The sequence below is a fragment of the Coenobita brevimanus genome, chromosome 51 (genome assembly GCF_032717465.1).
Source record: "Coenobita brevimanus isolate Jiangsu-jjx chromosome 51, ASM3271746v2, whole genome shotgun sequence".
Taxonomy (NCBI): Eukaryota; Metazoa; Arthropoda; class Malacostraca; order Decapoda; family Coenobitidae; genus Coenobita; species Coenobita brevimanus.
This window is the reverse complement of record NC_137004.1, coordinates 10,810,909-10,835,959: the sequence shown is the minus strand read 5'-3', so window position 1 is coordinate 10,835,959 and position 25,051 is coordinate 10,810,909. Positions and strand designations below refer to the sequence as shown.

The 25,051-nt window shown below is 43.4% G+C and overlaps 1 protein-coding gene across 1 annotated transcript in view; it reads right to left on the bottom strand.

Moving 5' to 3' along the window:
• Window positions 1-25,051, bottom strand: part of LOC145400174 (gamma-aminobutyric acid receptor subunit beta-like) — a 126,220-nt gene that overhangs the window by 78,973 nt on the left and 22,196 nt on the right. The window contains exon 2 of the mRNA XM_080272687.1: window positions 2,297-2,442. Coding sequence (XP_080128813.1) covers window positions 2,297-2,442 — 146 coding nt within the window. The remainder of the gene's footprint in view (window positions 1-2,296; window positions 2,443-25,051) is intronic.

Genomic DNA, 25,051 nt, shown 5'->3' with positions numbered 1-25,051 from the left:
TGTTCTCTCACTTCCTCCTCCTCATACCTCCCTGCTTTTCATCCTTTCCCTCTTCTCACCCCTTCCTCCTTATCATCTCTCCCTCTTTCTCATCCCTCCCTGTCTCTCATTTTCACCTCAGCCTCCTTCCACTCACACCTAATTCTCTTCCCCTACTCTCTCTTTTCAAACCTCCAAACCTTCGGCACTACCTTTCACTTCTACCTGTCATCTCCCTCTCTTATCTTTTCTCTCACAGTCCGTTCCTGCCTCCTCCCTCTTTGGCTCTCCTACTTAGTTGCTGGTCTCCATCCTCCTTCCTCTCACAACCCTCTCCTTCCGTCCCTCTATCTCTCTCAACCATTTCTCATCCTTTTCCCCACCTCTCTATGTCATGTCACCTCTCTCTCTCTCTCTCTCTCTCTCTCTCTCTCTCTCTCTCTCTCTCTCTCTCTCTCTCTCTTTCTCCGTCCGTCCGTCCGGCGTCCGTCCGTCCGTCTGTCTGTCTGTCTGTCTGTCTGTCTCTGTCTGTGTGTGTGTGTCTCTCTGTCTCTGTCTCTGTCTGTGTGTGTGTCTCTCTCTGTCTCTGTCTCTGTCTCTGTCTCTCTGTCTGTCTGTCTGTCTGTCTCTTTCACCCATTTCCCCTCCTTGCCCATTCTTTCTCTTCCTGCCCTCCTACCTTCCTCACATTCCTCACTACTTCCCTCCCTTCTTCCTACTCTTCTCTCTCTCTCTCCTCCACCCAGTTTCCTTCCTCCCCCCTCCTCCTTCCCCTCCCCCGTCGCCCCCCTTAATCGTATTACTTCTGTCACCAACACAGCCTCTCCCTCTCCTCGTTCCTGTTGTGCTCACCGCCCCAAATTAACACGGAATAATGGAAGGCGGAGGCAGGGGTGAGGGAGCGGGTGAGGCAGGGTTGAGGGAGGGGCTGAGGCAGGTTTAAGGTGAGGCAGGGTCGAGGTGGATATGACTAAGGGTTTGGAGAAGTATGCGATACATGGTTAAGACAGAGGTAAAACGATGTTAATCAGAGGAGCGAAGGGTTAAGGTAGAGCTAAGGCATGGCGAAGGTAGCGATGAGGCAGGGCTAAGGCAAGGTCAAGGTATAAGGGTAGGCAATGATGAGGTAAGGTTGAGGTAGCGGCGAGGCAAGTATGGTTGAGAAGCGATGAGGCAGGGTCAAGGCAAATGTCAGGCAGGGTTAAGGCAGTGATGAGGAAAGGTTAAAGTAGAGGTGCGGCATGACTAAGGCAACGATGAGGCAGGGTTAGGGCGATGTCAACGCGGAGATAAGGTATGGTTAAAGCAGTGACGAGGTAGGACTGGGACAGAGATAAGGCCCCCTCATGTGAGCTTTTACTATATCATTGTATATTCTGTACAGGACCGTATTCTCAACGGCTTAGAAAGCCTTCTAGCACCTCTTTCTTAACGATTTGATTGGATATGACATATTATTATTCTCTTTTATGCTGTTATATCTTTTCAGTATCGACTCAGACTGCAGGTTAAACACAAAAGCTATTTTGACATACCATACATATAATTATACTGTTAAGGAAGTGGTGTAAGAAAGCCTCCTAAGCCAAAAAGAATATGGACCCTGATCTTTCCATTCACTATTTTTCAATCGAATTCGCGTCTATATCCTCGTTTATACCTGGTAACCAAAGTATGGGAAACTTCTTGGAGTGAAAGGATTAATGAAGGTTACGGTATATCTAACCCCTCTAGTCTGAAAAGTGTATTCCCTGAATGAAACCGCCAGATAATATCAAGAATAACACATTGAAGTCGTAATCGCGTTGAATTGCTTAAGGCAATGCTTGACACTGGTTTACTTTTAGAAGACAAATCAGGAAATGTAGTCTTTATACTCGTATACTCAGTACTCCGAAATGTGGCTTTGCTTGCCATATAATACAGCGAAGTGTGCGTGTAAAATGTGTCGCATGATCGTCACGAAGATAAAGTTAATGGCCCTATTCATATACGTGTCTCCGTGTAGGCAAAGTAGGGTTGAGATATGAATTAATGAATGAATGAGTGAATGAATGGACAGATAAACAAATATATAAACAGGTAAGGAAACCCAAACAGAAAACAGAAATCAGTAACTTTTCCCACTGGCACTTACTGTAGGATCTATCTATCAATCTATCTATTTATCTATATATGATAGATGGACAGACAGATATAGACAGATAAATAGTGACAGACAGATAGGTAAATAGATAGATAGATACAAATAGATAGATAAAAAGATATATAGCCAGACTGCCAAACTCACAACAAAATTCAGAACGTATTTTCCCACCTGCTCTTGTCGTTGGCGAAGAATGTGTCAGGGACCCATATCTTCTCTGCGAAGTCGCCCGGGAGAGTGAGCAGGTCCTCGCCGGAGCTGAAGGCCAGACGCTCATCCTTCCAGTACTGGTTGAGGTACATGGTGATGGTGTAGTCCTGAGGGAGGAAGGTGCACACGTAGAGCTTCCCTTTTATGTCTTGTACAGGAGGTTGGATGGAAAGAATTCATACTTGATTTCTGAGAGCTATTGGTTTTTCTCATATACTGTGGGGTGGCTTGGGTGGGAGAATAAGAGACTTATACAGACCTATTTTTTTTTTTTTTTTCAATATGATGTGTTAGAGGATTTGGGTGGGAAGAGGACATATGTGGTACTTTCGGTTTTTAATATATACTCTTCCGAAGGGTGAGGAGGAAACAAGACACAAAAAAATTGATATTTTTCTCGTATATTGTATGCGGTGTAGGGAAGTGGGAAAGAAACATGTGTCATGGTGGGGTGTGGTATGGGGAAACACACACACTGGAGTCATAATTTGAACTTATTTAATTATTGGCAACAGGGTGAAGGGCATACAGAATGATGTCATTTCATATTTTCCAGGAGGTGGTGGCAAGACAGACAAATAAGTTATTACATATTTTGCGGGGGGAGGGGATAAGCTTGGGTGTCATTTCATATAATGAGTGGAATGAAGGAGAGACAAAGAAGTATTTGCACATTGTCTCGGGGGAGAGGTTAAGGAAAGATAATCGTTGAATTTATTTAAAATTTTCCTGAGGGAAAGACACAACAACTGTTTGGTGTATTTTGGTGCTGGAGAGAGAGATGCCTTCATGTGGTGGCACTAGTATAACCGAGTGGTTGCTGTGCATGATTATGCAAACATCAGTCAACTACCTCCTAGTCCCCAGGAAAAGGGATGGTAGATTGCAGATGAGGGGCAACTTCAGCCTACAGTCTACAGTGTTCATGGACAGATGAGCAACAAGAACAACAGTAAGAACAACAAGATCAATTAGAAAGCACACAGAGAGCGCATACCTCCGTCAATGCCATTGCCATTAAAGAGGATCTGGATTCGGATTCGTGGAGACATTGTGTGGAATACATAGCATCCAGATCAGCCCCCAAATTTAATCAATTGTTCATTGACCCATGGCCCACACTTAAACAAAATTTTATTGAAATTCATTGAGAACTTTGGAGATTTTGTGCGGGATACCCCTGATCAGGATCCCCCCCCCCCCCAAATTTAACCAGTTCTTTCTTGGCTCATGGCCCACCCTTCGACAAAATTCCTTTGAAATTCATTGAGAACTTTTGAAGATATCGTGTGGACAAACAGACAAACATAGGTGAATACATAACCCCTCCAACTTCGTTGGCGTAGGTAACAACAACAACAAGAAAAAACTGCATATTTTGCGGCGGGGAGGGGGTAAGGGAAAACACACCAAGAACTTATTATTATTTCCATAAAAAACACGTAGAAGTAATTTCATATTTTTGAGAACAATAAATATGATGGCACTCCATATTAAACGGTTGGGAGAAGGGCGGACTTGTAAGGCCATCATTTCATATTTTGCGGGGAAGTGGGGAACGGAGGGAAGACACAAACGGGGGGAGTCATTTTACATATTTTCCAGGAGGAAGAGGTATACAGTAATTACTAAACATTTCCAGTGGCGGTGGTGGATGAAGGGTAGGGAAAGTAGATGTGATTTCGCATTTTCCGGGGTGCAAACACACACACACACACACACACACACACACACACACACACACACACACACACGCACATGTGATTTCATATAATCCGATGTGGAGAAATTCAAACATATTATATTTCATATTCTCCGGGGTGGTGAAATGCGCATAGATGTGATTTCTTATTTTCCTGGTGAGACATACACACAGATGTGATTTCATATTTTCGGGGGAAAAAGATATACATAAAATACAGCTTTATACTGTTGCAGGGAGAGATTTACATGTAAATGCCATTTCATATGTTCTGGATGATAGATATATAAAACGGTCATTACATATATTCTGGGGGGATAGATACACAGAAGTCATTTCCTAGTAGAAGAGCCACACACGGCTGTCATTTTGCATTTTAAAGGTAGTGGGAGGACACACAGCAGTAACGTTTCATAATTTCGTGGGGAGAGAGACAGCCACTTCACTATTCCTGGTGAAAAAGGGAAAACGACACGGGGATTCTGTTTCATAGTTCCGGCGCGCGCTCACACGCACACACACACACACACACACACACACACACACACACACACACACACAGCCGTGAGTTCATATTTTCTTCTGGAGACACACAGAAACGTCATTTAAAATTTACCGATAAGTGAGATTAAGAAAAGAAAAAAAAATCAATATTCTGACATGGATGACTTTCTACCATCACTGTTCTCCCACTGAAGCTATATTACTCATTATGCCTTATACTGACGCAGTTCTTCGGGGAGGAAAGCAGGGTGTCATACAGGTTATCCCAGCAGGACAGAAGATACTTTTGAGACGAGATAGATGAAGGCACTTTAAGAAAAAAAATTGCTGTATTACCAAGGGTCCAAATCTAAGTCGTTACGGTGCTGCAGTTACTGATGACCTTGCGGGGCAAAATGATCTCCCTTTTATTTCACTCATAGTAATCAGTAAGTGCAGCTCGGTAATGACTGAAATTTTGACTCATATGGTATAGCATGTTTTGATTAGAATTCCTTTATCTGTCGCTTCTCAAAGTTATGCCCTTTCCTCCTGAACGCCCTTTATACATACATGCATGCATACATACTGTATATACATACAAATAATTAAACCTTTATATATCTATCTGCCCATCTACATAAACTAGTCAATTTCATTTTCCCCATATAAACAGGAGCGTACGGGCCAACGTTCAAGTTACTTAGTCCTAACATTTAAAGCAATGGTAACCAGCCTCGCTTGTCCCTGTGGAATTATGTAAGCAAGAAACCCACAACAACTCCTCAGCGTTTTAACCCGCTAAGCCACCAGACAAGAAATTAAATCGCCTGTTCCTGTCACACGGTATAGTTACCGAAATAGAGAGAGAGAGAGAGAGAGAGAGAGAGAGAGAGACCAGTGGTGATCTCTTAAGCTGAGAAGGAGTGCAGTTTGTTGACCATTTTCCATTAAATCGTCTTCACGTATAAAGCATCACTTCCCCTTTGATCTATATGAATACTACAGAGATGAACTATGATGGTGTCCCATTTAGTAATACCACTCCTGGTTATGTTTCTTCTCATGGCTCCCTCTTTCAGTGTTCTGCAGTGCTTACATATTATCATGAGAAATTCTTCCAATATTAAAAATCTGTAACTGATCAGTCATAATATTTGCTAACTAAATGCTGGCTGGTCTTAGGGAAAAACCTGGAACTTTGGCCGTCAACCTATTAATATATTATCGAGATCTTCATCCAAACATTTTAAATAAATGTGAAATATATATTACGATTAGTAAATTACAAGAAATACTGTTTTAGCTATACACAATCTAAATGAAAGACAAAGCGAATTCATGATCAGAAAAAAAAAAAAAAAATACTGGTATGTCCATAAAGAAACCGAACCATTTCAAAAGCGCACCATCTAGCAGTCGTATAGTGATCGCGACGGGTGCGCTGTGTACCGGCGACTTTGAGCTTTAGTCTAACACTGGCAGCATCACGCCATGTCACTTGGTCATCGAGGTACACGTGCTTATGTGAACCTGTGTTTAGTGCACGTTACAATTTGTTGCAAGTTGAGCAATTAAGGATCTTGAAGAGCAACGTGATTGAGTGAAATCTGTTTGAAATAAAGAAAAACTTTTGCTTTCTGAAAAATGTTATAACCGGTGATGAAACGTGGGTGTACGACTACGATGTTGAAACAAGAAGGTAGTTGTCGCAGTGGGTTGGAACATCTTCACAGCGACCACAATAATCACGTCAGAGTCTCCTGTCTGTGAAGGTGACATTGATTTTTTTTTTTTTTTTTTTTAATTGGAAGGGCGTCATTCACCATGACTTTATTTCATGTGGTCTGACAGTCAGTAAAGGGTTTCACTTGGACGTCCTGAAGCATTTGAGGGAGGCAGTGTGCAGGAAGAGCCCTGAGGCGTGGACAAAGCCTGGATGATGCACCATGACAATGCACCTACTCACACATGGCTCCTTATCCGTGGCTTCTTGGCGGAGCAAGGGGCGACTATGGCCCCCAGCCGCCCTACTCTCCCGATTTGACCCCTGCGTTTTTTTTTTTTTTTTTTTTTTTTTTTCAAAGTTGAAATCTACCCTGAAATGTCGCTGATTTCAGATGACAGAAGAAAATTCGCCAAGGGCACTAAACATACATTCAACGTTCATTCAGAAGCATGTACATACCTCGATGAGAAAAAAACTGGGCATGATGCGGCTAATGTGAACCTACGTTCAAAGTCGCTGCTGCACAGCGCTTCCGTCGCAATCACGATGAGTCTTCTAGTTGGTGGATTATTTAAAACTTTCTTTTTCTTTTTGGACACTCGTATTTCACCAGGAAAGGATTATGTCTTTTGAGAAGAACGAATCCACCCTACTATGCTCGCTTATATTTCCCTGTATATTTCTTCAAATCCGGGAAATGTATCGACTTGGAACCACCGTTAGCGATCTTTAAATATTTGAGAGGGTACGCTTCTCGTGAGATGCGTAAGAAGACTGCCTGAACGCAATTCTCGCTGCCATCGAATACTTTGTAGGACTTCTTTCATAGTGTTTTATTTTACATACTGACTTTTACTACTGTCTTCTGTATTATTCATTTCTTGTAAATATTGCCGCAGTTCACAGCAGTCACTTACAAGAGAACATTATCACCAAAATAAATCGCTGAGGAGGTGTTACAAAATCCTCGACGGGAACGAGAATACGACCCCTTGTGTTGACGGAAGTGTGGCCAACGGAAGCGTTTCCAAATTGTTCACAGATACAGTATATCGCTGGAAAGAATGGCTCTTAGGGACGCATTCATAAAACGTTTTGAGTTTAAGATAACTTAAGATTGTTTGTTTTGCAGTTACTCTGACTCAGTAAACCTACGAAATATCTCAGTCAAGGTAAGAATGAATAATAATGGGAAAAATACGACGAAACAAAATCATTTTCAATAATAAATAATTTTCAATAATGAACCACTAATAAACTGTAAAAAAAAAGAAATCTTTTCTGAAGATGTCCCTTAAATACCATTATGAAGACGCTGAGTAGTGCTATGACTGTTTCCAAGAAGACATTAGTATTCTGTTCTTGCTGCCAGCAGAAAAGTTGCGAAAAAAAAAAAAAAAAAAATCTTAATCTAAGCAGAAATCGTCCAGGGACTGAAGTTTTAAAATCTTAAATTATGGTAGCCACACGAAAGGTCGGTTAGTTTTCTTTCTTTTTTTAGTTTATTCTCGTTACCTCCAGATATTTCCATTCAACACAAGAAAATCCTCTCATGTTCAAGTAATTAGTGAAGCTACATCTGACCCCTCCAGTTCAAAATGTCTCTTTTTAAGTTAACTATGATTAGACCAAAGCACGGATTAAAAGGGGGAAAAAAATTACCGTCGGGGAGGGATTCTTTTTATTCACTCTAGCTGGATTCTCCCATCATGAATAATTATGACGCTATGAGAACAAGCCAATGGTTGAGGGGCATAAGGCTCGGTCGACGGTAAATTACTTTTAGTTTCAGCTCTGTTTCTTTTTGGTGGATAAAGGTTACTTCCTGAACTTTACAGACGTCCTCCCCATGTAGCTCAACATTTGTATTCCTTTGTCAGATGAGAGAGGACAAATAAAACTGGAAATTTTATAATTAAGATTACGAAAGGAATTTTAATGCGATGACTGGTTGCTGGTGGCAGCGATAGAGGTGGTGTCAAGCAGCAGTGTAGTGAAATTGTGAAAGTGATCCAGACGGTCTGTACTTCGCATGGCTAGTATCGATCCCCGGACGTGACCTATTTCAGATTACGCCAACGCAGCTGACTTGGCTCCACCCACCATCCACCCACCCACCACTTGTCGACTCACCATTCACCCAGCTACCATGCCGTTCACACACTTACCAATTCATCCACCATCCTCTCACTAGCATTTTCACTCACTTGCATCTCAGCACCCCGTATAGTTATCCACTGGCATCTTCCTCTGTTCTCTATCTTTACGCACTGTTATCTCCACCCGCTCCCGTCACCACCTACTCCCGTCGCCACCCAGTCCCATCATCATCCAGGCCCGTTACCACCCACTTTCTTCTCCACGCACTCTGTCTCCACTCATTCATCTTTAGTCTCACCAGCCCAGTTGCTGTATAGTTCATCAGCTCGTCCACTAAGTCATAGATAAATTATCCTCAATACGGTGACGACTTCTTTATTCTGTTCTTGTTTGTCAGGTGATTTTAAATACTTGAAGGGACGCCTATCGCAGAGATAGGTTTAGAAGCAATCTCAATGTTTTTCCCCCACTACGAAAGAGTTTCCTTAAAACTCACTAAACACGTCCAATGAGATGAAGCGGATGTCCTTATGCTGAAAAAGCTAACCATCGTAACACAAGGACGTATTTTTTTCATTTCAGTCATGCAATTGCCAGATGATTTTATCTGGCATAGGAGAGTCTGTAATGATAAGATTAAAACAAGATTAAGGAATTATATTTGTAACAACATTCACCACGATGCGTATTTTTGTAGTTATCTTGCAGTTGTCAGATGATTTTACATCTTGCAGTTGTCAGATGATATTACTCAGCATAGGGAAAAACGCCAAGTGGGAACGGTTGACGAAAGGTAAATGATTTGCCCATTCTGTTCGAAAAAGTATATTCTAAGCTGAGTAAAATCGGCTGGCGATAACGAGATTAAAATGAAAAGTACATTCTCGGGCTGAAGTGTTTAACAGTCCGTCCACTCAGCCACTATTCCAGTCGTTCGTTCCTTCGTCAGCCGTAATTTTGGTGGAATAAGAGACTTCGTATAACTCTTTCTTAACGATTTTATATGCGTATTTCAAACTGATATTTTGACATGTATTTCTAGTATGGAATTAGTTTGTCTCATTGACATAAGTGATGATGTGTAATATGTCAAATAAATCACTGAATCAGCCACCGCAAACTCTTTCATTCACGGACTTTATCATCCACCCGTCCAATATATTGTAGACATCCTCGGCCATCCACCCAGCCACTCGAACTCGTATACTTTATACCTCATTCTCAGCAAATCTCCTGCACTTACTCAGTTATCCGACCCATCACTTCTGTTCATCAAGTCACAGTTACTTTTCTGCTTATATAAAAGCAGATAGGTTTATTATCTGTCTCATTTTACCTCACCCAATAAACCGTCACCCATTTTTAAAACACAATCTCTTTACATGCTCACTCGGTTACCCTCCCAGTCATTTCTACTCATCCAGTTTCAGGTGCTGTTCTGTTTATATACACCCAAGAGGACTGTTTATAGTTTGTTACACTATATCTCATTCAGACCCACTGTATCCTTATAATCTTACTTTGACTACAGCCGTATGATTTAAAATAACTACATGAAAACTCCACCGTCTGAATGGGATATCTGTAACTTTTTGTTATGAATCCAAATACAGTGTATAGGAAAGAAAAGGGATCTGTACTTTATTTTTGTTGACTCTGAGAAGGCCTTTGACGGAGTTCCAAGGGAGGTGGTGAAGTGGGTCATGAGAAAGCTTGGGATCGAGGAGTGAGTGGTTAGCGAGGTTATGGTTAAATATGTGGGTGCTTGAGCCCAGGTGAGAGTGAATGGAGATTTGAGTGATGTGTTTTCAGTGAAAGTTGGTGTGCATCATGGGTCAGTCTTGAGCCCCATGTTTATCCTGGTGCTTGAAACCCTCTCACGGGACTTCAGAAATGGACTCCCGTGGGAGATGTTGTATGCCGATGATTTGGTGTTGATTGCAGGGAATGAAAGGGAAGAGGAGAAAAGATTTAGGAAGTGGAGAGATGGTGTGGGGCACAAGGGCTTGACAGTAAAAGCAGATAAAACTAAAGACCCCCCGACGGGGGGGAGGGGAATCACACCAGCCGCGAGCTGACAAATATCTAGCATAGCTCGGAATATCACCTTGACCTTGACCTACTTTCACCAATTTCGAACTCGTAGGAGACTTTCATCCCTACTATATACCTGTAAAATTTTGCGATGATATCTTGAGCGGTTGCAAAGTTATCGTGGTAACTTTCACTAATTTCGAACTCGTGATCTATTTTTTTTCCCTATTACACACCTGTAAAATCTTGTGATGATATCATGAGCGGTTGTGAAATTATCATACTAACTGACACTGAAGGAGGTGGTGGCTCAATCGGCAGAGAGGTGGCTCAATTGGACCCAGGTTCAAATCCCCACTGGGGCAGGTAACAGTTTAAGGATTTGAATTTTATAAAATCAGACTTCATTGATATACCAGAAGACCTGCCGGCATGTCGTAAAAATACCACTCCAAATACCAGTACAACAGTTCTGCATGAGACGGTCCTAGTATGTATTCAATATGGACAGTGGGTGTTAGTGCCGAAGTGGTGACATGTAAAGGTGTATGATATGTAGGAGGACTATTGGGCCTTGGGAGCAGGCTGTGATGCCTATGCCCAGTGTCGGACACATAAAAAAAAAACACACACACAGACAGACAAACTGAAAACAATACCGGCTTCACTATCACAGTTGGTAACAAAGGTGATGCCATCTAGAGCTGGTGGCAGTACTGTCAAAGAAGGAGAGAGGCCATATGCAGTTTGCCACAGGGGAGTGGGAAGTAATTGCATCTTGTGTAGTGTTTGTGATTAGTGGGTGCATGAGAGATTATAGTGGTGTTAGAAGCAGACTGTGAGATGATGCTGATTTCATATGTGCGGTGTGTCGGGGAGAGCATGTGGAGATTGTCAGGCATGAAAGAATTAATCTTGCTGGTGAGTTGCTTCAGTGTGTAGAAGAGTCTTGTTAGTTGGGAGACATGTTATGTGCTGAAGGTGGGGCTGGAGCTAGCTCTGTGGCTAGAGTGAGGAGTGGCTGGAAGAAGTTCAGGGAGCTGTCGTCTCTCCTGACATTGAGAGGGCTCTCCCTTCATGCAGCATGTTAGAGTGTAATGCTATATGGTAGTGAGACCTGGGCAGTAATGGAAGAGAATATTTGGAGGCCCAAACGTACAGAAATGACAATGATTAGGTGGATGTGCAATGCATCCTTGAATGCAAGGCCTGGGGGTGGGGAGGGCCTGGGTTTACGATGGATGAGTTAAGAGGTACAAAGGAGTACAAAGAAGTACAAAGGAATGCAAACAAAACAGACCTTATGGTCTTTTCGAGGCTGCTTGTTACAAAGTAGACTATGACTACGAGATCTAATTCTACAAGCTGAAGGATAAGGATAGTAAAGCAAGAAGGCTCCCCCCACCTCCAAACCCTCCAGTTAAAAGTGACAAGATAAAATGAGAAAACCATCATGCAGCATGGAAACTCTGACATGGAAATTTCATAGCAGAGTCTGAAAAGGAAAAGTTCCATTCTATAGTACTTAATCTATAAGCTACCAGTCTGAATAACCTGAAAGAGGAAGTAGTAAGTAAAATGAATAATCAAATAAATAAATAATGCATGACATTATGTAAGGGTATGTTGAGTTGATGGGGCTTCTGTAGACACAGCATGGAAATTGCACAGTGCACAGTGTGGATGTTCAAGGGTGGTACAGCAGCCTTGCCTGGCGCTTTTAAGGTAGGCAGCAGTCAGTCAGGCCCCATTCACTCCACTGAGACAAGGAACTTTCCATGTGGGACAAGCACACAAGTTACCTCCTGAAGCAGTGACCCCTAATACATTAAAAAAAAAATCCCAATGGTGGTCACTTAACTAACAAGGACCCTCAGTGATCCACAGCCCATCACAGGTCGAAAGTAAGAGTAGTGACCATTAACTTATCTGTGCATATCCTAGTCTGTGCTTATATTATATTTGTATTTAATAAATTGGTCCAGGCTCAGGGGAAAAAAATTATATATACACAAGCATTTTACTCAGGTGTGGAGGGCAATGTGTTCCATATATTTACAGCTCTGTTAAAGAAGAAATGCTTAGCTTCATGTGACTGGAATCATTTGCTAGTTATTTTATACCCATTGCCTCTAGTATAACTCGAATGACCAAGTGTGAAGTATTTATCGACAGCCATGTTATTATGTCCTTTGAATATTCTGAATACTTGAATTAAATCTCCTCGTAACCTCTGTTTAGTTAGGGTATAGAGATTCAGGGCCTCCAAATGTTCCTCGTATGGTTTATTTCTCAATCTAAATATCATTTCTGGTCACCCTTTGCTGTACTCTTTCAAGTTTCTCCATATCCTTTCTATAATACAGTGACCAAAACTGAATGCAATACTCCAAGTGCAGGCATACTGAGGAATTATACAAAGTGAGGACGAAATTTTCTGATTTATATTCAAATGCTCTACCTATAAATCTAATCAGTTTGTTGGCTTTTTTCACAGCTTCTGTACATTGTTTGCTTTGTTTCAGATCATTTGTTATTATAACTCCTAAGTCTTTGTCATAGTTTACCCTATCAAGCTGAACATTATTCATGTTATAATTAGCTCTTACATTTTCACTGCTGATGCTTAGCATTTTACATTTATTGATATTGAAATCCATTTGCCATGCCTGGGCCCAGTTAAACAGTTGATTAAGATCTCTCTGAATTGCCTGCCTTTGCAATGCTGTATCTGTTCTGTTACCTATTTTAGTATCGTCAGCAAATTATGAAATCTTACGGCATAATCTTTCGTCAATATCATTTATATATATTAAAAAAAAATAAATAAATAAGACCTAACACTGAACCCCGCGGCACCCCACTTGTAACGTTTATCCAGTCTGACTCTTCGATTTTTTACAACTTTTTCCTTTCGTCTGGTGAGCCAATCTTCTGCCCACCTGAGATCACTGCCGCTGAAACAACGTGCCTTTAGCTTCTGAAGGAGTCTTTTGTGTGGAGCTTTGTCAAAAGCCTTTTGCAAATCGAGGTAGACAACATGAACAGATTTAGTCTCGTCGTACATGATCAGTATATCATTGAAAATGTCCAACAGATTCGTGAGGCAAAAGCGATTATTTTGAAAAGTGTGTTGCGAATCTTTGACGAGACTGTTTATTTCACAAACTTGTCTTTGATAACAGTTTCAATCAATTTGCAAACCACTGATGTTTAACTATTTGGGTGGTAGTTTTCTGGTTGTGTTCTGTTGCCCTTTTTGAATATAGTGATTACGTTAGCAGGCTTCCATTCACGTGGCACCTTACTGCTCTTAAGTGATAAGTTAAAAAGTTCGGATAAAGGCTTTGATATTTCATTCTGCAGTTCCTTTAATACACGTGGAGAAATTTTGTCCGGTCCTCGTCTTTTATTTCCTTTTAATTTGCTAATTGCAAGTAGTATGTTGCAATCACTGACTATAATGTCATTGATTATGTTGCCCTCTTCTAACGGAGCTGGGGAAACAGCAGGAATCGTATGTATATTTTCTGTTGTAAATACTAACGCAAAGAAAGTATTAAGAATTTTCGCCATCATAGTTCCATCATCAGTGTGCTCTCCATTATCTGTGATTAAGGGACCGATTGTTGAAATTATTACCTTTTTGCTTCCTATGTAACTGAAAAATTCCTTGGGATTTGATTTACTGATACTTGCAATAAGTGCCTCAAGGTTTTTCTTACTACATTTAATTAATTTTTTGGCTTTCCGTCGAAGAGCATCGTATTAATTTTTGTCACTTTGACTCTTTGTGATATTATAATTTTTATATGCAAGATTTTTTACTTCCAGGCAATGTTTAATGTCCGAGTTCCACCATTTGGGTTTAGAATTCTTGGGAGACTTTCTGTTGTACGTTGGAATACATAACCTAACAGCACTGTTGAGAGTTTCTGTTAAAAAATTCCATGCATCATTGATATCTAAAGTTTCGACAATGGGATGTCAGTCAACTGCAGCTACAATGCCATCAATTTCTTAAAATTTGCTCACTTAGAGTCAGGCACTTCCTCGCAACTGGCCCTGCCATTGTCTTCACTGAATTTAATGTTAAATGTAACTATGTGATAATCACTTGTACTAAATTCTTCTCCTACATAGGTCTAGCCCTGTGCGTGTGGATAGGACTTCTCCCCATTTTGGAACTGGTAAAGTAAAATTGCCAAATATTACAGTGTTTTGCATACAACAGATTTTTGCATTTTGATTGCAGATTATATTGTTGATGGGTGGTTGACCAGGTGGATGATAATTAAACCAAGAGTAATTTCATACCGAGATTCATTTCTACACTGAATATAAACAGTGTCAATGCCTTCAATGCATGGCCTGGTAATTACGACTGGATGAAAACCTGAGTTAATGTATAACAACACACTGTCCCCTGCTCTACTCATCCTTTCACAGGATGGGACTGGAGAGTATTGGTGTTGTGATGAGGAGAGGTCAGGTGAGATGGCTTGGGCATATGGAGAGGATGGTGGAATGAGCACTGGATGCAGAAAGAGAGAAGTGTTAACGTTAGGGGTAGGGTTGCGAAAGGCAGACCGAAAAACACCTGGGACGAGGTCACTGAGTGTGATCTCAGGAATAAGGGAATGAACAGGGAGGCTGCCAGAGATCGAGGATCATGGACAGCTGCCATTAGGTGACCAAGGCCGACACATGCAAGCATGTTGGAGCCTGTATGAACGAAACGAAACGAACTCTGGGTGCAGACTTGACAGCCCTGAAGTCCTCGTAGGTACCACACACCTTATTACACATCACCATTTCGGTGCTAATACTAACCGTTCGTACTGAATAATTATGTGCTAGAGTTTTCATTTAGGATATATATATATATATATATATATATATATATATATATATATATATATATATATATATATATATATATATATATATATATATATATATATGATATGTTGATAGTCTTGTGGAAGATCAGTAATCCCTTCTGTAACGAAATTAAAATCACCAAACTGTTCCTTGTTTAAGCCCGGTATCAAACTCGTGTCTATTAAGCAGCAGATCACTCCTTTAGGCACCTGAGCACCCGTACCTCCTACCTAACCTGATATTCTGTGAAAATGGCTCCGTACCCTATATTTTCATGCTATATTTCCAAGTATTTCATAACTATTGAGGCCTACATAGTTAACAATCATAGCTGTCGATTTTCCATTTTAGAGCTTCGTCAACGACATTCGTTCCATTTAACGACATTTTTAACCCTAACATAGTTAACCCTAACATGGCCGGACTATACTCTAGTGGTGCATTACAACTAACCTCAAACAACTGTATTCAACTAGGAGCGAGTGACTGGAGACAGAGTGCTAATACGGGCACCATTAAATTTTTCGTGGTAGGGATAACAAGTTTTCTATTACGGCTTAGGCCAGATAATATTAACATAAGAGTGAATTACTGAAGCATGGACTAGGAATTTTAGCAAATTTTTCATTAACTTTCAAGGAATTTTAGCTTTTTTTCCAGAATTTTCTCAAGAGTTTTGTGGCTAGTGACGCTCCAACAGCCCAGAGTAAGTTTATCGATATTTGTGTAGGCAACAAGTTCATCGATATTCCTAGACAGCAGGTTTATCGATATACTTATGGGGGGCGAGTTCATAGGAACTTGAACAGAGAGCAAGATTAGCGACATTCACAAAGATAAGTATGAAAACATTTTTCATATAGAACAAGTTTGGAGCCATTAACAGAGAGCAAGATTACTGACATTCTTAAAGGTAACAAGACTTTTGGATTGAAAGTTTATCGAAACTCACATAATGGACAAGATTAGTGACATATGTACTGAGATGTAACTTAGCGAGATTAGTAAGCTTAACGACATTCCATCTTTTGTTAACAATCTTAGTGACCTCTATAATTTTTGCACCTCCTCTCACAAATGGCATATCAATGCCGAGAACCAACCTGATCACCCCCCCCTCCCCTGCCCCCCAGCCCTCTCACTAATAAGGTCCCCACTTGACGTTTCTCACCCCCCCTCCATGGTATCAGACCCCTCATCTGAGTCACTTCCCCATCAGTACTAGGCTTCTGTCTGATTGTTTCCCCATCCTCGGTACTAGACCCTTACCTAACCTTCGTCCCCCATCAGTACTAAACTCCATCTAACCCTCCCCCCCCTTGGTACTACACCGTCACCTAACCCTTGCCACCCTCTTGGTACCAAACTCTTATGTAGTCGTCGACCTCCCTCTCGGTACTAAGCCTTCACCAACTCCCGCCTCCACTCGGTACTAAATCCCCATCTGACCTTTGCCGCCCCCCTTCGGCACTAGACCCCCACCTGAACCTTGCCGACCACAACCCGTCGGTACTGGACCCCCCCCCTCCCCTAATCTCACTCTTTATTCCCTTCCCTTCACCCCCCCCTCCTCTCCCATAGTATGTGGTGGTGGAAGCTATATATAATTGAGCGGGATCAGCCAGTTTGTTAAAATGGCAACACAAACTGTGATGTCAGCGGCTAAACTCTCTCTCTCTCTCTCTCTCTCTCTCTCTCTCAAGAAGACAACCAAACAAGTACTACTGTTTATTCAGAATTTTTTTTATTAAATTTCCATCATTTGCTCTGTATCTCCATAACATCACTCACTTGTTTACCTAGTAAATCATTTTCTCATTATCTAATTCACTTTGTTACGCCACCACCCACATACTCCTCAACCTTCATACCCAGCGTACCTATTTACCAAGTTTAACCACGACTTTGTCTTAATTACCTGCACCTTCTCACTCACTACCTTGCTTACATACTAAACCTGCATCCTCTAAATCTATAGCCTATTCAGTCTCATCTGAGAAGAGAGGAGCTTTGAGCTTAACAAAGCTTGCAGCTGATTACTTGTTTGAGTGCATTCTCTAGTAACGATGTATTTTAAAAGTTTTTTTATGTACTGCTATTTGCATAGATTAAAAAACGAGGTCTTACAAAGTCTATCAGGAGGCCTAGATTCTTTTTTGAAATTTTCAGTTCTCTTGCCAACTAAAGATACTGTTCCAGTACTGACGGATAATTTACCTTAATTTGCCTGAGCATGGGGAAAAAATTAAGGAACTCGTGAAATTTTGTCCGAAAATGCTGATTTGGAGGAGAATGAAAACTTCACATGTATTTAAGCTATCAAACTTTTTAAGGGACTTGTTTTTAAATTACCATCTGCAAATAACGATACATATTCTTTATTTGAGCAATCTTATCATTAGAATCGGTAGTTGTAACCCTTATTTTTTTTTTTTTTTTTAATAAATATATCGTTACTTTTCAACGCAACACGAACAACCAATCGACTGCCAGCTATCAAAAGCTTAAGGCTCTTCTCTTTTTCAATACGACTGAACAGGCTGTAGTCAGATTACTCACTAATCCACATATCCACTTATTTACAAAGCAGTGTAACCAAACCCTCACCAAGCCTACAGCAACACCCAGGCTCCTATGCGTCATACACTGTGCATAATATTTATCTGGATATAGCTGAAACAGAATAAGAGAGATGTTCCGAGCATGAGATGGTCAGCTGTATTAGTATCAGCAATCACGTTCCTATAATTCACTCTCAGCTGAATAAAAATCACCTGATGTTCCCTAGAACAGAAAATACTACAGTTGATCTTAGCAGGAACGGGTTAATGCTCACTGTTGTATACCAGATTAGCCATCCAAATACCTATCGACTCATTCACCTACCCATCGTTCATCTATCTTCACACGCCCCTACCTGTGCACTGAATTTCTAACCTATTCTGATATAACGACACTTTCATTTATTAATACATTCAGCTACGTACGATGCTTATACAAAGATCAGTATTACCTACATACTCGTTTATTTTCACATCTATAAACACTCTAACGTACAGTCCTTGACAATAACTTCTCTTTATGGTTGGTGTTCTGAACGAATGAAGACGGAGATTTCACGGGCATGTATATATAAACTATCTACCTATCTATCTATCCATCCATCATGCAATCAATCAATCTATCTATATCTATCTATATCTGTCTGTCTATCTATCTATCTGTCTATTTATCTATCTATCTATAAAATTGTGTGTGTGGAGAGGAGGGGGAGGCCAAAGATGAGATGGAGGGATGGAGTGGAAAGGTATATGAGGGAGGGGGGTATGAGCTGGGAGCAGGGCAGTGAAATGGCGGGGGACAGGACAACATGGAGGCGAATTGTTTGTGGCCACCCATTGCGAGATTAAGGCGTTTGGAAGTAGATAAAAATAAATAATGTGTGTGTGTGTGTGTGTGTGTGTGTGTGTGTGTGTGTGTGTGTGTGTGTGTGGGTGTGTGTGTGTGTGTAGAGTAACATTATCATCATTTAGAAACACATACAGTATGCACCCAGCTACTGTAGATACCTTACTCCTCCCTCACACACACACACACACACACACACACACACACACACACACTATTTATCTGTCTATCTATTGACACACACACACACACACACACACACACACGGCTACTCAACCACTGGGAAAAAGCACATTTCCAGCTCTCTTCAATTGTTTCAGGATATTAACAAAGTACTTACAATTTTTATGTCTCTCAGGACACGAAAATAGCATTCCCTCTGATTTGTCCGCTCAGAAAATTTTTGTGAGTGATCAGCATACATTCCCTTCATGGGTCGCTTGACGGGGTCGTGTGCCTTAAGCCAAGTAGGACCTCCTCCTCCTCCTCCTCCTCCTCCTCCTTGTTCGTCCTGTCAAACCAGTCTTCTTCGAGAGACTCTTAATTTTAGTCAAACTGTCTGATAGTAACGTGACAAAAACTAACTAAGCAGATAAGAAAACAAACCAAAAAATAAATCAAACATAAATAAATAAGAATAGAAAGACCACTACAGTATACTGAAATGATTAAAATTTAGACTGTGAATCGGTAGTTAAATAATCCTCGGCCGAATGGAGGACACTTAATCCATTAACTGTAATATTACGAACAAAAGATTACCGACTATACTCTGTAAGAAATGTGTTCTGCTCTCCATATTTCTCATTCCTCTCTGAATGTCAGAAAGTATCCTTTTTTCTAATACACTGTTGTGTTGAACTTCACACTGCTATCACATATGAGTATTTAGTTAACGCCTTCCAGTATCATTGCCGGCTGAGAAGTGTGAGCGAGCTTTTGTTCGTGACTGAGCATTCTTTGGGACTTTTGTGACATCACTCGTCTTGATATCGAAACTGTAGGCTACTAAGAATTATATACAAACTCTATTATCGCTTTACATATACGTTAGGGTCATCTCCACGCGTCAAAGGTTATATTCAGTATCTTTTAACATATTCTTCATTATTTCTTTATTTTCTTTGGATCATTTATCGCCAGTCTACGAGGCTCTCTAAAACAATTTTTTTGATGATATATATTGCATAATGTACATTATTATTCCCTTGCTTACTAGTAAGTTCTTCTAACACAAACATGCTTTGCATAAACAACGCACACCAGATATTAACCAGGTGTATAAAGAAATAAACTCTTGGAAATAGTTGCTATGGAGTTCCCTTAACCCCTTCAGCATGAGGGCGTTATTATTTCATCCTTGCTACCTCCTGTGGATTTTACTCTCCTTATGGTGGATTCCTCAAGCTGGAGGATTTAGATATAGGTGTTACGAACTCCTTCAGCATGAGAAATTTTTCCTTTATTCAGGAGTTTCCAATTCTGGGTCATGAACTGAAGAAGGGTTGCGAAGGAGATATTGATGAATCACAGAAACATGCAATAGGCCAAACGCTTGAACTGTATTTGATTTACGTCACTAAATTTATAATAATCACTGTTGCTGAAATGCGTGGTTTTGACCGCATCGATTCTCCGGAATATTCCAGAGAATACCGCAGTCTCCCCGACATCGAGGCGGACCAGGAGCAGTGGAGTCTGCCCTCAAGAATGCCGACACCCCCACTCGGACCCCCCGGGGTAGCCGCCGCCAGCCACCACCACTCCGGGCAACAGCGGCGTACGTCAGTCCGGGCCGTGCGCCCTTGTGACACTCAACCACCACGCCGCCGCCACCGTAGGCAAAAGACACTACCTTCGTGTGGCGGAATCACCGAGTTAGCTAGGGGTGGAGTCAGAAACTGTACTCCAGGCAGCGCCCCTAAGGTAGAGACGATCTATGGTCGCTCTAATAGTGTCAAGGTAGAGACGATCAACGGTCGCTCCCTTCAAAACCAGGTAGAGACGATCAATGGTCGCTTCCATAAAAAAAAGATAGAGACGATCTATGGTCGCTCACATAAAAATCAGGAAGAGACGATCAATGGTCGCTCCCTGAAAGCTCAGGTAGAGACGATCAATGGTCGTTCCCTCAGCACACCGGTAGAGACGATCAATGGTCGCTCCCATAAAAAAAAGATAGAGACGATCTATGGTCGCTCACATAAAAATCAGGAAGAGACGATCAATGGTCGCTCCCTGAAAGCTCAGGTAGAGACGATCCAAGGTTGCTCCCTCAGCACCCCGGTGGAGACGATCGATGGTCGCTCCCAGGGTATAGTAAGGAGGAAAGACCTCCCTGTCTCCCCCGGCCTCTGTTCCCTGCGCGAGGCCCTTGAGAAGACCCACCTGTCGGGCCACCGTGACAGCCGCTGCCGCAGTCCTTTCCTGCCGGCGCCCCTGCCCATAGGAGACCACAGTCAGTCGCCTCTTCCGGCCCGCCCCAGGACACCCGGGCGAGACCTCACCACGCCCCCGCGACGCCGGGACCTGACCCAGAGGTTCCTAGCCCTCTTCGGCCCCAGTCCGGAGCCCAGTCCGGAAACCCCCGGACGTGAGAGGACGCCCTAGCAAGTCGCCCCGTGCCCTCCCGGCTCGCCCTACCCTGACGACGCCCTCAGTCCGGCCGGATCATCACTGAGGTAACCGTGTTTCTCTCCACGAGAGATACGAGTGATCCTGTAATAATTGTGAAGTAGGTTAAGTGACTCCTTTTCTCTTAGAATAAGACTAGTGCAGTAATTTCATGTAATTTCCATTGGGGTAACCCAGGACATAATGCTCCATTAGCGGGCGAGAATATGGGTAGAGACCTCAAGTGAAGATATGTGCGAGTGTCATCCCGAGTTTACTAAGGACTTCTCTCTAGACCCCAAAGAAAGGATAACACATTATTGGAGTGCTATTGGCTAAGCTCTGAGTAATACAGTGGAATAGAATTTACGAGGGTTCCGACTTTGTTATGCGTTGGGAAGTGCGAGTCTACATAACCTACCCGGGAGATGTGTAATATATAAGTTGTGCTGACGGAAATCTAGTGTTACCAAAACAACGAGGACAGCGAGTAATAACTGTATTCCCCTGTTCCGCACGCTATCCCTAAAAACTCTCTCCATTCCTCACCCCAGCTCTTAAAGTCCAAATAAGAACCAGAGTTAATTGTCAAAGAATTCTTGCCAATAGAAAACACCTAAACTCCCTTGTTAATATCGGGCCTCATTAAATATTACCATAACTTCCCCCTCGCCGTTCTAAGTCACTCTCCGTGTCTCCCTACCTCCCCCCCCTTCCTGGTAAATCACAAACCCCCCTCTCTCCCCTCACGCGCTCCGCGCGCACGGGTATTTACTGTACTCCTAGTACTAAGATTTGTTGTATTGTCATTAATATCTAGGAAGCTAGTATCCTGCGAGATACACAATATTTTAGATAAGGTTTTGTATTGCTCTATATTGTGATGTAATGTCTACTGAAATGTCTTGTGTCTAACTGAAATAATACACGTGTATGGTGTTGCCGAAAGTTTTTATGTCCTGCCTCTCTTCATTGCACTAGCTCCGGTCTCGAAAGAGGACCCCGCTCAGTGTTGAGTTGATTTGGGACGAGAAGTCGAGCCAAATTCTACTCAGCATTACACTGGTGGCCAGCGGTGGTTCTAGATCCGAGCGTAGAAGAGAGGTAAATAGGAAATATTTGGAAAAATGGCAACTAAACCGCACGTCCAGTTATCCAAGTTTGACTCTGACCAGTATGACATACAGACATATCTTGCAATAGTTAAACCCTTATTGGATATTAGCTTCGATAATGACCAACAAAAAATTGCAGTCACACTTCCACTGCTGGGTAAAGACGCAGCTAACATTGCGCCAAAAATTGTCCCAGAACTCACCTGGCAGAACTTCACCAAGTTTGCAGTCCAAGCCATCACCCCATCATTAGGGAAAGTGGTGGCTCTATCCAAGTTGGATAGCTTTACTTATAACGGGGATTTAGATAATACCCTGTTGCAGGCAAGAAGCCTGATTACTGCTGCCTACCCGGAATCAGACGAAGAAACCCGGGACCAGCACACCTTCAATACTCTGCTCTGAGTACTCCCAAGTGTTGTGAAGCAACACTTTACTATCCACGATCCGACAGGAGACATGGATAGGGATATACAGCTGATACGACGCCTCCTGACCGCCTGCCCTCCTCCACAACAAATCAATGTTGTCAAGAAATTCCCCACTCGGCCCCCGGCTCCCCCAGCCGCACCACGTCCGCCCCTGCCCCACACCAGCCCGACCCCGACGCCTAGCCCACCCAGGGCGTACCCCTCTCGTCGGCGCCCCGCCCCGCGAGAAAACCCAAACTTAATTCTCATCAACCCGTGGGAATTCACAGCCTGCAACTCCCGTTGCCCCCTTCATGACGTACGGGACCAGCTGAAAGCTGCTCGCCGCAAAAGCACAACCCCGGGTTCGCGTAAGGTCTCCGCCCTAGAAGGCGAAGCCCCAGGGGACGAGCTGGCACCAGCGGACGATTCCCCACCAGGAGACTTAGAGCAGGAACAGGAACACGAGAGCCCTAACCAGCTGGATTTTTAGGCCCGCCCCCGCACCAACCCACGGTGGCGGGGGCCATCACCCCTAAGTATCGCCCCCCAGTGTACCACAAAATGAAAATCAACGGCGTGAAGGCCAGACTACTAGTCGATACAGGAGCAGCCAGATCCTGTCTTTACAGCCATTATTTCTCCCGCTACAAATCACGGTTTGGCCCGCTCTGCCCCACTACCACCCACCTTATAGATGCGGGGGATGGCCCCCTGCCCATCCGTGGGGAAACTCGGGCCCTACGGGTCGACACCCACCAACCAGTATCTACCCAGCACCCCTTCATCATTTTTGATTCCTCCTGCCGGAGCTATGACGGCTATTTAGGGCTGGACTTACTTCAAAAACTCGGAGCCACTATCGACTGTCGCAACCGACAACTCCAGTTCCACCCCCTACCCCGCTCCGCCCCAGCCGTTTGTACCTGCACGCCGCAACCCCGGCCGGAGGACACACGCAAAAAACCCCCCCCGCACTCTTTCTTTTCCCCTTCTTCGCCTCCCCCCTCCCCCGCGCCACCCCACCCCACTCTTGCCCCCTCCTTCCCTGCCACCATTTCCGCCGCCGTTACCATCCCCTCACACCACGAGGCCTGGGTGCCCCTGAACAGGCCCTCAGGCCCATCCGTTTTGTTCTCCCCCCTCCTCCCTGCCGGACCCCTCTCCGCCTGCCTCGTTTCCCCTACCTTTCTCCCCCCCCACCGCGCTGCCATTCGCATCGCCAATCTCGCACCATCCCCTCTCACCCTTCCCAAAGGGCTTATCGTCGGAAAGATGGAAGAAGCCGAGCCCTGCGTCCCGTCCCCCCCCCAATGCCCCGCCCCCCTCCCCCCCATCCCTGACCATCTCTCCGACCAACAGTCAGACGCCTTACGCCGTCTCCTCCTGGAGTTCCAGGATTTGTTTGCGGCAGGGCCCGCAGATATAGGACACACTACATACCTGTCTCACGAGATCCATACGACAGCCCCCCTGATACGACAGCCTTCCCAACGGAAGAACCCCCGACAGAGAGAAGAGGAAGACCGCCAAGTGCGCGAAATGGAAGAGGCGGGTGTTATTTCCCCCTCCACCAGCCCGTGATCCTCCCCCGTCGTTCTAGTGAAAAAAAAAGACGGCACGATGAGGTTTTGCATCGATTACCGCCGCGTGAACGACATCACAATTAAGGATGCCACTCCCCTTCCCCGCATCGACGATTCCCTAGACTCCCTATACGGGGCGTCTTGGTTTTCTACTCTTGACCTCCAGTCTGGATATTGGCAGGTCCCAGTCCACCCGGATCATCGAGACAAAACGGCCTTCTCTACCAGTAATGGCCGCCATTATGAGTTTAATGTCCTGCCATTCGGCCTCTGCAATGCCCCTGCCATGTTTTCCAGGCTGATGGAATCTGTTTTAAGCGGCCTCACTTGGGAGATCTGTTTGGCCTATCTTGATGATGTCATCGTTTTTAGCCAAACCTGGGCCGATCATTTGCAGCACCTCCGCCGAGTTTTCACCCGAATTTGCCAGGCAGGCCTCAAGTTACATCCAGCCAAATGTGTCCTGGCCGCAAAAACCGTCGCATTTCTAGGCCATACCATTTCCCAAGCAGGAATTTCCCCAGACCCCGATAAGCTGCGCGCCATAGCGGACATACCACCTCCGCAAGATGTTCACGGCATTCGTGCCTTTTTGGGGCTCGCATCCTACTACCGCCGCTTCGTGAAGGGGTTTGCACAGATTGCTAAACCT